Source organism: Columba livia, chromosome 3 (assembly GCF_036013475.1).
Source record: "Columba livia isolate bColLiv1 breed racing homer chromosome 3, bColLiv1.pat.W.v2, whole genome shotgun sequence".
NCBI lineage: Eukaryota > Metazoa > Chordata > Aves > Columbiformes > Columbidae > Columba > Columba livia.
Genome location: NC_088604.1, coordinates 81,762,621 through 81,779,902, shown reverse-complemented (window position 1 = coordinate 81,779,902; position 17,282 = coordinate 81,762,621). Strand labels below are relative to the sequence as shown.

Below are 17,282 nucleotides of genomic sequence, written 5' to 3'. Positions count from 1 at the left end.
TTCTAGTTTCTTGACCAGGTAGCTTATTAATGTATTAAATAAAAGAAATTGGTTATCTAAAAACTGTTATAATCCATAATATTAATGTAGAACAAGAGCTAACAAAAAGTGTCATGTATTTCTTTTGTTCCGTGACTCCCTCCAATAGTTCCAGCAAAGTCTGAAAATGCATTTATCTCCTTAATTCTGTTTAAAAGCATGAGCTTTATAATAGAGCCAGAACCTTTAATCAGCACAAGCAACACTTCTGGAGCTGTTCATGCTAACATCATTTTTTGAAAAGTTTTATTCACAACATGAATAATTGAATCCAGTGGGCAAACAACTGTAATGGATTAGTTGAACTACTTCAGAAAAATATATTTATGTGTATCAAATAACCAGACCTTGGAAAATTCTATTACTGAAAATTATTGATAATAAAATTAATCCCATTGACTTCATTGGCAGTGGAATCAGGCTAATATTAACTACTCTTGTAGGAAAAAGAAAAAAAAAAAAGAAAAGCTTAAACAATGAATACTAACAGGTAGCAGATAGTTGGGTGTATGTCTGGGGGTTAGCATCCAAATTTGAATGCTCAAAGTCTCAAGCAACTTGCTCCCTGTATTTGGTGGAGTCTAACTGTAAACACCTGGGCTAAACGAAAGTGGCATGTCCAGAGTCCTCCACCTACTGAAGGGACATGAGACAGAACTACCAGTTAGGGGGCTGTTCACCCCTTGTGCTTATGCACAGAAATTGATTAGATTGAGGGAAAAGTGAGTATTGGGGTGCCAGAAAGAAGTGGTCTTGGAAAAAAGAAGGGGACCCGATCAGAAGAATGTGAAGTTCGTGGCTGGAGGAAAGATCCTGGAAGTGGGGGAGATCCTGGATATCAGGGAGCTGTGAGGAGATGTAAGCCAGGGGGTGCACCAGGGATGCTGGCTGGTGATGCCTGAGATGGGCGATGATGAGCAGCCGCCCAGCAGGGATGGACCCAAACTTCTGCCTGAGCATCCCCTGCCATCAGCCACCTCCCTGCAGGGGTGGAAGGTCTGAATGGAATGAGTGAAAGGCAATCAAGTGGTTGCAAAAGCTGTCATCTTGTTGGTTCTTAAACAAACCCCAAAATCCAATAGTCAGTTACTCTGTCTTGCCTGTGACATCTTAAAAGTATTATCTGCAACAGTGCTACCTCAGCTGATGTCAAGAAAAAGCCATGTTTTTCTCTCTTAGTTAGCTGTGTAAAAACGGCTAGCAGAGGATTTTTCTTTGTAAGATGTCTCTTAAGTCAATATGCTTTCTGGATTGTTCATTCTTCTGATTGTTTTATATTCAGTATGGTTTAAGCTGAATGGCTGTAACATTTAATTTTTTATAGGCAAGAAAACAATCAGGCTGTAAACCATACTTTTAAAATAACCATGTGAGTTTATTCTCATTTTCCAAGATATTTTATGTCTCTGTTGGATTCCTTGTGTGATTTGTTCCACCAATACAAAATAAGACTTCAGAAAGGCATTGATTTCTATTCACTTTAAAAATCCATCCAAAGGAGGACTGGAAAACTGATACCTGTTATCTTCATCTATTTGTTTATTTATGAATTGTTAATTCTTGGTAAATTAACCTTGGTCTTATAGGTAGAATATTTTGACCTTGCTTCTTTCATGAAATGAGTCTAAGCAATGTTTTGAACAGCAGAAGTTTATCTAATCATCTCTGTTGCAAGGGATCAGTGATTTGCTCCTGCTGACACTCAGCAGTGCCTTGGAGCACTTGTAAAATCTGTCTCATCTGACAGTCAGGTATCTGACAGGACTACTAAACAACAGTATTTTCTTTTCAGGCAGTTTCCTCTCCATCCTGCTCTTACTCTCTTGTTCTTAGAAACTGCTGATTGTATCTACATAGTTTAAGGTAATCAGAAAATTAGATAAACTGTCTCAACACTGTTTATAGGATTGGAATAGGATTACCTGTTTTATCTGGGGTTTTTACTTGATGCACCCAAGATGTTAAACAAATATATGGGAGGACCAATGTACCAGAGAAGGTAAGGCGTGTGACAGTGCGTGAAGACAGTGAGAAACCCTCTATGGATTACTTTTTTATTATCACGTAAAGCATACCTATGTCTCTCTTGGGGAAAGGGGAATGATCATTTCCTCAAAGTATATCCTTGAAAACCACAGTTTCTATTTATTTGTGTAATCAAAATTGTCCTCTTATGAAAACAATACATATTAAATACTGCATACCTTAAAATACAACGTTATGATCTCATCTGTTTCCAGCTTCCCCAAAATCTTGCTATCATGGAGCCCGCTCTCTAAACTGATCACTGAGACAGGATCTGCACATTTCCAATTTCTGTTAATGACAGTTGCATCCTATCTTTACAGAACTGCATAGAGTAAAAAGCACACTGTAATCAGTCAGTCATTTTTTTGAACTTTTATCTAAATGAGTCTCTTGAAGTTATGTAATGGCGCATCTGGTCCTTTTGAGATAAGATACTTTGTGTGGCAGTTAGTGGAATTACATCTTTTCACTCAAACAAAAGTTATATTGAGAGTTTCCATTTGATATAATGATGTTCTATTATATGAACTACGGTTATGTCCCCAATGTGCGCTTCTGACTGCTACCAATCCTTGCCATCTTCTGCTAATAATTTGCTGAATTTTCTTCCTGTCCCAGCAGTGCTCAGTATCATAACACTATTAGTAAATTGAGCACAGTCTCAAGTGTCCTCTAACATGAAAAAAGGCTCTTTCAACTTCGTCATCCACTGAGGTTCAATCAAGCTCAGATGGGTAAATGTTAGACTGAAAGTACATGCAACATAATACCAGTATATTATATCTAAATTTGTATTTCTGTGTTAAATAATCTCTATTATATTAGATAATATCTGCTTCTAAAAAGTTTTGATGTATTGTTCCACATGTGATCTAATCCTTAAAAAAACTCATGCTGCTAATCTGATTTATTGCAATGGGATTATTTCCAGAACTAGCTAATGTTGTAAAGATAACACGAAAGTGCAAATCAGGATCTCCAAGCATAGGTGGACGAGTCAAGATGTGAAGAACACAGGTCTAAATATATATTACAGAGCTGTATTGACAATTAAATACCTTGTTTTGTGTTTTTATTTCTTGCCACATAAAAGGCTAGCTGAATTGTCAAAATTCTGCTGTGATGCTATTACAGCTTGACCTTCAGAAGGCAAGCTGAAAACATATTTATTATTTTCACTTTTGGCTAGTGTCTTCACCTTTGACCAAACCTAGAGCATTTTGATGACTGTTACCTATCTCCAACCTAGCAGCTTTACTTTTCTTTTTTCTCTTTTTATTGTGGCTGTGGTGGCAGTGGGGGGAGATATGTTGCTCTTAGAAATGTGCAGAACTCAACAGCTTGCATTTGTCATGGTGTAAAGCTTGTATTTTTTGAAGTCTGATGTTTTGTTTTATTCTTTAACTGAGACAAGCAACTTTTTCTCTGGTACATCCAGTAAATCAGAACAGTCAGCATTGCTCATTTGGCTTACTCTGCTTGAAATTTATTAGCTGAGCACCCAGTGTTTACAAAGAAATCTCAGTGAAGCAGATGGACTGTTTGTCTCTTGCTCGCAGTGCTGAGCACTGCTCACAGAGCGCTGGTTAAAGCTGGATAGGAACATGGGCAATGTGGCTGCTCTGCTTGTGTTTTGCATGTAGGTCTGCCACAGCCTGGTAGTGCTCTTGGTTCGTCCTGCAGACTTCTGGTTTTGTGATCTAGTGATTGGGAACAGCATGGGGCTGTGTATTCACCTTGCACTTGGAGCCAAACAGCCTTCTTATGCCTCCCCAGCTTGGCCGGTTTCTCTAGATGCAGAGCTGATCCCCAGCTGCAATGTGCTAGGAAGCTGTTCTGTTAATCATACTTCTCCCACTGCTGTGCTTCATTCTCACATGCACCATCCGCATTACATGTTTGTATTAATATTTAGCGTAAGAGAAGGCAAAATACAGCTTGCTGCATGTTTTAATTTAATTTCTGTTGACTGTAGGAGTGTTCTCATGACTCTGTCTCTGACCTCTGAAATTACAGAACTACTTTCTTCTCAACATATTTTTTTGCTGTGAAAGTTCTACAGAACAGGTTTACCTGCCATTAGGGTAATCAATAATAAATTGTAAATCAATAAATTATAAAACTGCAGAGCAAAATGATAGAATATCCAGTTTGAACAGATAAACTCACTTCTTTCTCAAGCAGCATGGGATATTCAGGTAGTTGGATATCCACAATCCAAAGAAAGAGAGAAAGTTCTTCCTCCAGTAAAGCTAACCTCATAATAATTTGCTTGCTTTTTAATACTTGCCATGACAGCACTACATCTTAAAATAATTAAGAGTCACAGAAGACATTGCAAAGAGAGCGTGTCTGGTTCTGGTTTACGAGTGGTCCCTCAGATGCTTGACAAATAATATCAGTGCGTTAGGATTATCCGACTCAAGAGCTTTGGATGGGTTCTAGAAGTGTTTAGGTAACTGGAGGCCTGCAGGAATTTGGTGGCAGAACACACACTGTACACCACCGCACTGAGGACCATACAAGTGTGTGCAAAACTAGAGGCAGCTTTAAAGATCCCTACAGCTGTCTTGAAGCAAACAGGCAGTCAGTGTTGTCAATAGACAGCACTGGTGAGATGTTCTTGCTTGAGTCAATGGCCTAGAGATAAGACCAAGTAGCCTAAGAGTTAAGCTATCAAAATGTGCAAAAACTGCTTGGAAAGATCTCCCAGCAACTGCATCACAGATAGCACACCAAGGAGTTGCCTTGCCTTTCCTTAAAATAAAAGGGCAGCATTGGTCTCAGTGATGAGAATGATTTCTGAGCACACCACTGTAGGGCCTGTCTGCAGTGATCAGTAGAGCAGAAGGGCTTGATTTTAATTTATGGATCCTGCAACCAATTGCATTTACAAGTATAAGCCGAGCAGTTTCATTTGTGTTGTCTTCATCAAGAAGCCCTGAAATAGTAAGATGTTCTGAGACAGCCATGTGTATCAGTGCAGGTGCCGCACTAGAGTGGTTTTACAGTTTCTTCACCGGAGCTGGCTTGCAGACAGCCTGCACAAAGTGGGGGCAGCAGAACTTGACCTGTTTGCACCTTTCTGTCCCACCCACTGCTGTTCTCAAGTCCAAGCCAGATTGCATGGACAGGGCAAAAGAGTTTGTGCTGCACTTCTGCGCCAGAGCTGGCCCATGGAAAGCTGCTGCTGGAGCTCAGCAGCTGAGGGGTAAACATGCCTGCCATGTCAGAGCTCTTAAGGCTGGTGTGGCCTTTTTCAGTCATTTTGTTTGTCCTAGATAACAGTGCAGGCCATACACTGTGATCCAAGGGTTCAAGCATCTGACTCAACAGCTGCTGGTACAGTCTCAAATAATCAGTAAATTTATATGGATGTAAGAAGGGCGGTAAACCCACCACTTTCTGAAAAATGTGATTTATGTTGTGCTGAAAGAAAACTTGTTCATTAAAACCCAGCTAAGTCTCTGAGGGACGGCTAATGCACTACAGTCATTCTGTCATGTCCCACAAGAACTTGCTGGCAACTAATCTTGGTCAGTGATGTTAATGAATGGAGGCAGATTCCTCTCAGAAGGATTTAGTTATTAGCATACGCCATCACATCAGTCTTGTTCAACTAAATAATTAAAATAACAACATTAGAATAATCATGAAAGTGTATTCCCAATATGTGGTTCCACCCAGGCACACACACTTTGGTATCACATAGATGAACATTCCCTTCTAGATAAATATCTTCATTTAGAACTGCCTCAACTCCAAAAGGTTCCCAAATGCAGCAGCCCAGTCACCTTCCACTTTAACAGTGAAATAATTTCATGGAAAACTGGATTTAGTATTGTCCTGTGAAAAAGACATGCAGTAAAACAGGCTGAAATACAGTGCCAAAAATCTCCGTGAGTCGGGGCAGGGAAGGACAATCATTTCAGTCATTCTACAAAAAGAATAATGGTTCTGCAGTTCAGTATAAACTCTCATCTTTCTATATCCATAAGTCATCAAGCAGAACAAAACAGATTCTGACAAAGCATTCCTTCCATGTGAATGTGCAGAATTAATAGCATTGCTAAACCTTTTCAGATTTTGATATTGTTGTCATAACCATCAAGGCCCAGTTTGGAAGTCATCATGCAGTCACCTTTTTTAACTTTGCTAAGTAAACGACAGTCATCCAAACAGTGAAATCACTGATGTTTGCATGGAACTGCTCAGTGGCAAACTATTAATCATTGTTTGAGGGAGGCAGCGCATGTGCAGAGAAACGTGAGCTCTATCTTCAGCAAATTGCAGAAGTCACGAGAATTCCCCTATGGGTTAGACAGATTTTTGTAGTCAATAAAATGGCTTATTATCAATTTCTTTTGAATGTAATGGTTCAGTAGGTTTCTGTGATTGGGTAGCATGTAATTTTGTATGTAGATCCTCTGCATAGGTACAGAACCTACATATGCCATATATATACACCATTAGTATATACTATAGTTTCATGATGTATGTTCTGCTTATTAAGGTCATGCATTGAAAATATCTTCTATCATCTTTGTGACTTACATTTTATTACTGTCAACTCTGTATGTACCATAACAGAGAACTCAGTTTAAACAGAAATCGAGAGAAATAAACTTTGTCTTCTAGTTTTAAGACTGGAAGATAGTATTGTTGCTGAATTTGAATAACATGTTTTCAGGTATCTTTTCAGGTATTTCTTTCCTTTTCCTATGAAGTTAAAATGATTATTACCTAATATTGTAGATGGAAATGGCATCAATCCTTAAAGTTGTCTCACGCTTGTTTTATGTGCTTTTTCCTCTTCAGTCTGTTCAGTGTTAACTTGCATGAGAGCTATGCTGACTTCTATTAACATATTAAATCTCTGACATCTTTGGCACATAATACTTCTGTTTCTTGGACAAGGGGTGTCACACATTATTTATAAATATTTTTTTTTTAATATACACAGAGGCAGCATCTGCTGTGATTTGAGGTAGGAGAAAACACCTAGGTCATGCCATTATTCAATATACAGATGAATATTCCTCTTTCTCATAATGATATAGCTATAGCACGCATTATTACTATCTGTTCATGTAGTAGCAGCCAGCTGACACCTCACCTGAATCTACTACTTCACCAAGTACAAAGAGGCTTTTCACATGACCCAAATGACCTTTACATGTGGGTGCAACTGAATGCTTTAGCAGAAAGGGGAATTAAGGAAGCACGAGTAAACGTGTTCCCAGCTTGACTGTTAGGGTCAGGAGGCATGAATATGATGCACTAATTTAATTCCAAGTTTTCTTCCTGGGAGCATATACTAGGACCACATATTTACAGGAGCCATTGCTTCAAGGTTGAAGCAGCCAGAAACCCCACAAATATCTAAGGTGGCTACTCAGAAGAATAGGACAAAGAGCAAATACTGATTTCTGAAACAGATTTTCATATAGGCTAGCCATTGTCCTGGGGCTGAGGGTGTACTCTTTCACTAAATAACTCTACCTATCCAAACTGCTTGGCTTCCTAGCTTACCTCAAGGTGCTGTACAGTGAATTTAATCAAGGTTTAGTCAAAGATTGATTAGAGCCTTTGGCCATCTGTTTACATCAAGAGAAGAAGTTTCAAATTCTGATCAGGTAGTCTGGCAAGGCTCAACAGTTACAGCAATAATTCATATGCCATATCAGGGTCCCAGTTTGTGTCCATGGCATGCCTGCAACCAGTCCCTATTTGGTTTGCAAAAGGAAAATTCACTGTGTGTCAGTAATGTTATAAATAATGCATCCAATTAGTCAACTATGTGCTGTTGGAATTCCCTGAAGCCCATGAATCTGAAAGCCCCAGAGGAACTGTACACTTTGAGAGAAATGTTTAGACATGAATATTGCCCTTATTCTAAGATCAGTCCTTTGCACTCCTCTCTGCATTGTACAGCAGAAGACGTACAGAGGCTGCCCCTTGCAGCATCATGTAGGATGAGAACAAATAGTAAGAGCTCGTGCTCTGATTTTCAACTGTGTGAGGGGGGTGCAGGGTAAGGGCTGACAGGACAGGTTCTGATGCAGAGAAGATGGAAAGAGGCAGCGTGGCAAATGAGAGTCCCAGCCTTTCCAGAAATTAGCAGGATCTTTCACTTCACCTTTTAACTTTTTAATGGTTCCACTGAGGGAGTGAATTGTTTAATGTCATATGAATGACACCAGTACTGAAATGTGATGCAGCTTGCCAGCAGCAAGATGGAGGCCAGCACAACGTGGTCCTTCTCTTCCCAGCTTGCACTTTCCTTTGATATAAGGAACAAAAACTGTGTTTCAAAAGAGAAACAGAATTAGATTAGAATTCACATTAATTAGATTTCCTGCAGTAAAACAAGAAATAAATCAAACATGCTCCTGGAAAAATGGTTTCTTGCAGTTCCAAGTTTGCTTTTCCCCTAAAGAGACACTTGTGCTTGCCTTGAGGAGGTAATGAAACTGTAAACTGAAAAGTCATTTGAAAATGATAAATTAGGCTGTGATTATGCCAAGTGATATTAATTATGCTGATAGACTGTATAGGGAGGAATTTTTAACTGATTCAGTTCTGCCTCCTGGCTTGCTCTAACAAGTAGCAATGTGTCAGGCTCGGTTTGCTACTGAGCTTCATCTACAGCAGCAAGAAAGCCCAAACTTGCACACTCAGTGCTGTATTAGGTTCTACGCGAACATCATCACAGAGTGGTCCGTGGTTTACACACATTGTATTGTATTGTTTGTACAAGCAGATTTATTTTTGCTAAGTTTTCTATATCAATAGAGCAGATGGCTGAAAAAGAAAACTTGTGATGGGGTTGTTTTCTAATGTGACAAGGACATGGGGGATTTCTGGTTTTCTGCTTTGAAGATACGTTGTTACATCTTCCCCACAAAGTTCTTTTTAAACCACAGCATTTTAAAGCAAGACCCCCTTCTGCAGAGGTGTCTGGCTTGCTTTGCCACCTCAGTGGCAGTACCTATCAGCAGAAATTAAATGTTGAATGTGGTTTTTTTCAGCATGTTTTTCCTAAAATCAGGGTGCTATGCAAAATAATGGTTGGACTATCTACTGAATTTAAGCCGAAGTGGAAATTAGTAGAGCATTACTGTACAGTTTTGTGTTCTTGGCCTGTGGACCAGCAGAAAAAGGAATGAGACACAAAAATTATCAGCTCCTAAAATATTTCCACTACCTAATTATGGCAGCTTTTTGCCATTAGGTAATAAAAGTAAAAATAATGTATGAAGTTGTAACTTCCCTAGGATTCTTATTTGGCAGGAGTCACAGACCAAAATCTATCAAATCTGCTTTCTAAAGGTGAGAATTAAAGGCCAGTGGACTGCTAGTGGCTGACCACTCCAATGTACTTTATCAGTTCCAGTGGCATACAGTCAGTCCACTATGTCCCTTCCTTTCTTTTAGTGAGAGCACGTCACAGCTTTATACTGACATTTGGTGCCAGTGCCGGGTGTGCTCACTATTCAATGCAGCACCTTCTTGGTCACACACTCAGATTTATTTACATCACAGTGACCTGAATGACAGTTTTCCATTTTCAGTGATGGAATTGAGTTCCCAGCTCAAGTTGAGACTGCACTCTCATGTCAGCTGGGAGCAACATTTTTTCTTGCTCTGCCTGCTGATTATTTTCAAATCACTTAAAACCAAGATGATAGAAAATTAACCTTTGGCCTCAGACGACAGCAACACAAAATCCACACAACTGTGGGACATAGGTCAGGCACAATAGATATCCATGTGCAAGGCTCACAAAGTGATTCACTGGAGAATGGTTAAGTGTTAAATCTATGAATTTTGAAATACCATTTATTCAATAAAAGTGCCTATAGAAAAAAGGAACAATAGTTTCATTGTAACAGTTAATCTCAACATTTAATCTATTTGAATTCTTTAAGTCATGTTCAGAAGCAGTTTGTGGTTTTCAAAATAACAGGGAATACCGGTAAGAACATTTATTTTGTCCTAGATAATTTCTGACATCTAAATATGTTAATTTTGCATTTATTCACTCTCAGTTTAAACTAGACAGAGTTTTACTATCTTCCTGAGAATACAGTGCTTCACCATTTGTATTAATCTTCTCTATTTAGTATTTCCCAACAGTAACATAGGTCCCATGTTCTTTACCAACACGGAAGGAAAAAGTGGAACTCGGAGCACAAGCAGGACTGTGCTGGATTTGGGGTTCACTGCATTACTGTTAACATAACAAAGCTGAGCAGCCTCTGTGCTGTGTTACTAGCCAAGCACGGAGGGAGTATTTTGGCTGAGGATGCACAAGGGTAGGTGGCAATTTCTAGTGAAATGTTAGCTGAGGTACACGCTTTTGTTGTTTTGGCAGACTCTAATGCCTACAAAGGTTCTGTGAGAGAAGAGCTATGAGGGAGATTTGCAGTAGAGGTTAGGTAAAACTGATAACCAAGTGAAAAAGAACCGTGTGTCTGCAGTGCAGGCTAACTGAATAATTAGAGCACATTTTATTAGAACATGGTGAGTTTACCCCTGTATATATCTGTGGTCAGCTGTATGGTGGTAATTAATATATTGTGTATTATTCTTCTTTAGAAGGTATTGAAAATCTTAGGTCCTTTTATGCCATGGTAATTGATTTATCAGAATAGCATGCTTTTTGTTACTCAGTGACTTCACCCTGTTGTGATTCTTGTTTGGCATAGTCATTTGTTTGGGAATTGGTTATTTAAAAAAGCACAGGCTCAAAAGGATAATTAAATACATTTTTAAAACACAGGCAAATGGCAGATGTACACACGGTCCTTTATATAAAAAGTCTACTAGTGTGCAACAAACTGCCTGTAGTTAATCCAGAGTTTCTCTAGCACAGGCAATGGATGCCCTGTACCTGCTGGTGGCCAGAGCTTTTGGGCAAGTGGCAGTTTGTGTTGGAGGACAGGGAGCTGCCTGGCGCTTGCAGGATCAGGCTTGAGTGTGAGCAGTTAGAAATCTTTAAAAGACATTAACAAGGAGTTTTCTCGAGCCTCCTACTGCATTTGCCACAATTCAAATATTGCAAGCTGTGAACCAGATTGTGCCACTCTTATGTAGGTCAACTAGTATCTTGCGTACACAGTGGGGTTGTCTCTTAGACTGTAGCTCAAGGTAAAGATAAAATGCACTGTCTAGTCTGCACAGTGCAGGATAAGGACCCATGGTACACCCTGCCAACCCATTATCCACATGTATTTGAAATGTCTTGCTAAGACTGTTTCTCAATTTATGAAGCTTACAGTTATGGGTCCACACCCTGTATTGCTTAGGATCTTTTCCCGTGTGCAGTGTTTGGTTTGTTTGGTTGGTTTTGTCATGGGTATAAGCCACTGTTTCTTGAGCCTTGTTTAGCCATTGGTAGTTGCTCTGCACAAATGTAAATGGCACAGGGAACAAGGAAAACCAGCTCCCATGTTTTTCATTCTTTGAGAAGAGCATTTGTGATGGCTCTTAATGAAGAAAGAAAGAAACCTCCTTGTGAGAGGACACAAAATTCTCTATCCAGAAAATCATTCCTGTCCCCAGCCCCCAGCACATACTCTGAAGATGTCACTCACAAGCCACTGTGAAACTTTTAATATCCCAAGTATTTCAGTTTCATTTTGAGGCAAACAAATTTGTGACTCCTTACTTTCATCTCAGATGTCTCTTCCTTCATTTTATGAGGGTTTTGATTTCTTGAGAACTTCGCTTTAGTTTTTCGGTGATATTTTCATTACCGTGTGAGTTGCTTATAAAACTCAGGGTGAAGAAATCTTTCCCTTTTCTGTAAAACCTCTTGCCCTGAAGTGTTTTACCTTAACAGATACCTCATGTGATGCTTAGCTGCAGGTTTCAGTCACTGTAAATCAGGGACCAACACTCAGATTTTGATTCTTCCAATATAAATGCTTCTCCTCTGAGACTATGAAAAAAAAAAAAAAGAAGTCTGTAATAACAGCAGCTCTCAAACTGAAGAGAAAGTATTTTCCCTTATCTAGATGATATAACACTTCACACTAAATCTGTCGCTACCACATCTTTGCTGCCGAATTTCTGTAATGCCTCCAGGATGACAGGCTTTGTGATTAATCAGAAAAAGAGCAGTCTCTCCTCACCTCAGAGTAAGGGAGTAAAAATAGGCTCAGTGTGGAAGACACTTCTGAAACAGAGTGGTTTTTTTGGTCTCCAAACCTAGTGGGGCCATTCTACAAGAAATGAGATGGCTGGGGGTTTACTGCATAGGAACATCGACTGTTTGTGTCGGTTTCATTTCAAGGTGATGTTGTACATAAACCAAGATGGTTATAAGGTGACAGACTGACATTGAACCTGGTTTCCTAAGAAAATGAGGTCTGCACAGAAAGCATCGTAGTTGCTGTCTGCCATCTTCTGATTATTTTGAATTTACTTTCCAGGTTCAGGCGAATTTAAAGTTCATAAAAGCCTAATGAAAACAGGGAGCTGGGTAAAGAGGATAACTGTGTTTTCCCAGAGATGGAAAGGGGGAACCCAGCCTGTACCAGGGAATCCATATTAGGCAGAGCTCTTATCGTGGCTTCAGAGGCAGGAAAAGCTTTGATCAGTGCTTGCCTCCCTCCAGAGAAGCCACCTGCATGATGCAGAGCTGTGGGAAGGCTCCGTTCATGACTGCACTGCAAATTCAGCTCTTGAAATAGTTCACTCCAGTCTGCCATGTAATTGCTGAGAGGGGGCAAGCAGCTGGGCCTGGGCTGGGGCAGCACCTCGGCCCTGTAGACACCTGCTCCCAGGGGAGGGGGAAGGTCCTGTGCAAAATGGGCTGGTCGCTCTGCATCTCTGTTGGTGAGGAGAGGCTGGTGGGCAGGCAGGGCTAATGCTTCATTTTGCAGTCAGGCGAGGCGGTGATCCATAAAAACTGCACTGGAAACCAAACAACAAACAAACAAACAAAAACCACATTAGTGCCCTCAGCTTCGTCCCTCTCCCTGTACATGAGAAAGCATTTGGGCACAAGGGCAATCCTTAAACTCACAGATGGGGAAAGGACACACCACAAGCACTCCTGCCCCAAGGAGAGCTGCTCACGCAACGCAAGCCTGGCAGCTTCTGGTGTGTTGTGAGGACACCATTTTATCTTTACTTTCAATGGAAGGGATAAAGGGGAACAGTAATAATGGGCATGATAAATGAAAGGAAATCCGTAACCACATAATTATGTCAGAATCAACTAACAGCCGTGAAAAGCTGATTAAACCACATTATGCAGATATGTGTAACGGAATACTATTAGTAAGTCCTTTGCAATGGCATGCCTGGCAATTAAGAGAGCAGTATTGGCAGCACACAGTGAAAACAGTGATAATGTATAGTTAAAAATGTTTGGAGACAAACAGTGGATAAAGTACAGGGACAGCTTAGACATGAATACAGGAGTGTCCTCAAAGATGCTCAGTACGCAGGGAAAAAAAACAAAGGTATTATTCCAAGGAGACTGACTAAGATGTTGGGCAGAGCTTGGAATAATTTATATTTAACATCAAAATGAGTTTACTGGCTTAACCACAAATGAAAGGGTACAGTGCAGTAGGTACTCTGTACTTTCTAGCTCTCCACAAATTTCAGGTTGTGCAGGCTAATGGAAGAATTCCATAGTTTTTCTGAACTAAAGAAGCTTGCAGAAATATTCTGATTTAGGCAGCAGGAATATTAGGTAATATTCCTGTGATTGCAACTATTCAGTAAATGCTTGGGAATCAGATTGTAGAGTGTTGTCTATCCCATGTACGTGGTGTTTCCAACTCAGGGAATTGAGGATGATGTCACCCAACAAGTTTGTTTTTTATTGGAGTATTGAGATTCCTCTCACCACAGAAAGAGAGTTGAAGGTTCAATTCTACTCTTCGCTTCCCTCCCTCTGCCCACTCCTGCAGAGCGGTTCTTGTCTGAAGTCACGGAGAATTGTGCACGAACAAGCTCTGAGATAACGTTAGTGTGGGGTTCAGAGTTCTCACAAGCTTTACAAAAAGATACACTAGTACCAGAAACTACTCCATGTGGCTGTGGAGAGCTCATCTAAGACAGTGAAACCAGTGGGCATTTTCTGGTCTCAAAGGATGAGCATGTTGGAGGGTTTGTACTCCCCTTTCTTCATCATGCCAGGCAGACTTCTGAGACATGCTACCAAGAGAGTTTGCTCGCAGAAAACCAGCATGGATCCTTTAAATACTTATCCTACATATTGTTTTCCAACAGATACATGCACGTTTTCTTCTCGCTTTATTTCAGAGATGGCTGAACTTGTGTGAAATGTGGATAATGAGAGGTCAATAGCATCTGTGCCCACAACAGTGCTTTCCTGAGCTATTACAAAGCAAAGGAAGGGAAAGAGTGTGTGCGTGGTTAGGCTTTGATTATAGAAGCCAGGCAATATGTTTATAAATGAAACTCTGTCATCAACTTAAGTACTAGGGATGTGCAATTAATGAAACCTCTGCCAAACCAAGATTTATGATGACTAGGAAACATGCCTTTACTTAAATGGAGAAGTGAGACTGTGCCCATGGAAGGTTAAAGCATTTAGTTGTACTAAGATGTCTATATTTACTTGGCCAATTTTTTCCCTTATTTATATGTGAGAATGTTGATGCCTACAGAATACTTTTCATGAGAGAAGAGTATAATTATCTCAATTTAACATGTAGAGAAACTGACACCCAGAAATTTAGGGTACCCTAGGTGAGGTACTATACCAATGGGGAGTTAAGAACCCAACCCTTTTGAGTCCTAATTGGGTGTACTATATACTGGATCATGGTGGATTTAGTAGCAGAGTAAATTTATCTACTGACAGTATTAAACACCTGTTTTTTCATCCTTTTATGTGACAATGAAGCATCATATTCCTTCTCCAGCAAAGAAATAACTTAAGTCCATCTCTTTCATCTTTTCCAGAACTCACAGAAAACAAATTGTTTCTGAAGTAAGAAACTGTCACTGGTAGTGATGTGTGCTCCTACACCATCCAGCAGAAAAGATGTTTTCCCTGTAAACAAAATAATATAAAAATCACAGAATCACAGAATGTTAGGGATTGGAAGGGACCTCAAAAAATTATCTAGTCCAATTCCCCTGCCGGAGCAGGAACACCCAGATGAGGTTACACAGGAATGTGTCCAGGCAGGTTTTGAATGTCTCCAGAGTAGGAGACTCCACAACCTCCCTGGGCAGCCTGTTCCAGTGCTCTGTCACCCTCACTGAGAAGAAGTTTCTTCTCAAATTTAAGTGGAACCTCTTGTGTTCCAGTTTGAACTCATTACCTACCCCTTGTCCTGTCGTTGGTTGTCATCAAGAAGAGCCTGTCTCCATCCTCATGACACGCACCCTTTATATATTTGTAAACATTAATAAGGTCACCCCTCAGTCTCCTCTTCGCCAGACTAAAAAGCCCCAGCTCCCTCAGCCTTTCCTCAAAAGGGAGATGCTCCACTCCCTTAATCGTCTTTGTTGCCCTGCGCTGGACTCTCTCCAGCAGTTCCCTGTCCTTCTGGAACTGAGGGGCCCAGAACTGGACACAATATTCCAAATGTGGTCTCACCAGGGCAGAGTAGAGGGGAAGGAGAACCTCTCTCGACCTACTAACCACCCCCCTTCTATTACACCCCAGGATGCCATTGGCCTTCTTGGCCACAAGGGCACAGTGCTAGCTCACGGTCATCCTGCTGTCCAACAGGACCCCCAGGTCCCTTTCCCCTGCGCTGCTCTCTAACACGTCATTCCCCAACTTATACTGGAACCTGGGGTTGTTTCTACCCAAATGTGACACTCTACACTTGTTATATTTCATCAAATTTTTCCCCACCCAACTCTCCAGCCTGTCCATGTCTCACTGGACGGCAGCACAGCCTTCTGGCATGTCAGCCACTCCTCCCAGCTTAGTGTCATCAGCAAACTTGCTGATAGAACACTCTATTCCCTCATCCAAGTCATTGATGAATATATTGAATAGTACTGGTCCCAGTATTGACCCTTGAGGCACTTCACTAGATACAGGCCTCCAACTGGACTCTGCCCCATTGACCACTCTAGTCAAGAGTAGCAAACCTTGAGCAACACATATAACACAAATGGTGGCTATGACAAATGGGTATCACTCCTAAGTCATGTCTGTCCATAAGGTGTGTTGTATTCTATCAGGATATATGACTCTGACATACACTGAACATACAAACCCTGTTCCAGCTTTTGATTGCTCTTGACTGTGAAGATTGAGCTTATGTGTTTGGCTTTAAAAGAGCATTGGAATGTTCCTGTAGTCAGCAGTGCTACCACTGAGCTGAAGGCTCGCTTCTGGAAGGTGCCCCTCAGACTCTCTTAGGTTCTTCCTGCATACTTCAATGGATCCATCAGCTGAAATATCACTAATGATATGAACTTCTAATTTCACAGATGAAGGAACTTGGCGTCATTGTGTACAACTGTAGCTGCCTGGTCCTGGATTTACAAAGGATATTTGCCCTGTACAGCTCATTAAGATACAAGAATAAAATTCCTCCAAGTTGGTCTAAGAGACTATATGGAGTGTATGATACTCAAAATAAACTGACACTGCAGCTGAATGAGACAAAATCAGAAGCTTTCGTGTCGGTAAGTTCTCAAATGGGTTGTGGAGAGGGAGGGAAGAAACTCATTTAATAAACCAGATTTTTTTAAAACCTTGAAACTTAACATCTACTTACTCTAATGTTGTCCTCTATGAACCAGAGAGTTCTTTGCAGTAAGTCCATCATAATGCCGTGTTTTCCCTGACAGTATCTGTCGAGGAGAAATTACCATGGAAGGTAATTTTCCTGAATAGGAATGTATATAGTGTAAATTAAGCCTCTACTTAAGTATATTGTCCATGACTGAAGAAGACACATGTTACCGCTACCTTTAACCAACAGCAGCTAGTAGAACTGAGATTCGTTTGAGTGACTGGAAACTCAGCTATAGAGATAAAACAACTTCGGCTGTCACTTACACAAGGCAGAACTTGGCTGATAGTCTCATAATGCTGGAAAACCATATCATTCTGTTGTCTGGGAAGATGGTTATTCTAATAGGTATACTTTTGTGGGGCAACCTGTAATTGAAATGTTTTTGATGTCATTTGCCTTTTCCAGTGATGCAGAAGAGACAAGCCCAATGTACCTTTTTTTTTTTCATTCTGATTT

At 40.4% G+C, this 17,282-nt stretch overlaps 1 protein-coding gene across 8 annotated transcripts in view; it reads left to right on the top strand.

Annotated features, from left to right (window-relative positions):
- The window catches only part of PLD5 (phospholipase D family member 5), a 180,972-nt gene that overhangs the window by 147,483 nt on the left and 16,207 nt on the right, over positions 1-17,282 (top strand). For all 8 annotated transcript variants that reach the window (XM_065057849.1, XM_021296011.2, XM_021296006.2 and 5 more), the window contains one exon: positions 16,516-16,713. In XM_065057849.1, coding sequence (XP_064913921.1) covers positions 16,516-16,713 — 198 coding nt within the window. The remainder of the gene's footprint in view (positions 1-16,515; positions 16,714-17,282) is intronic.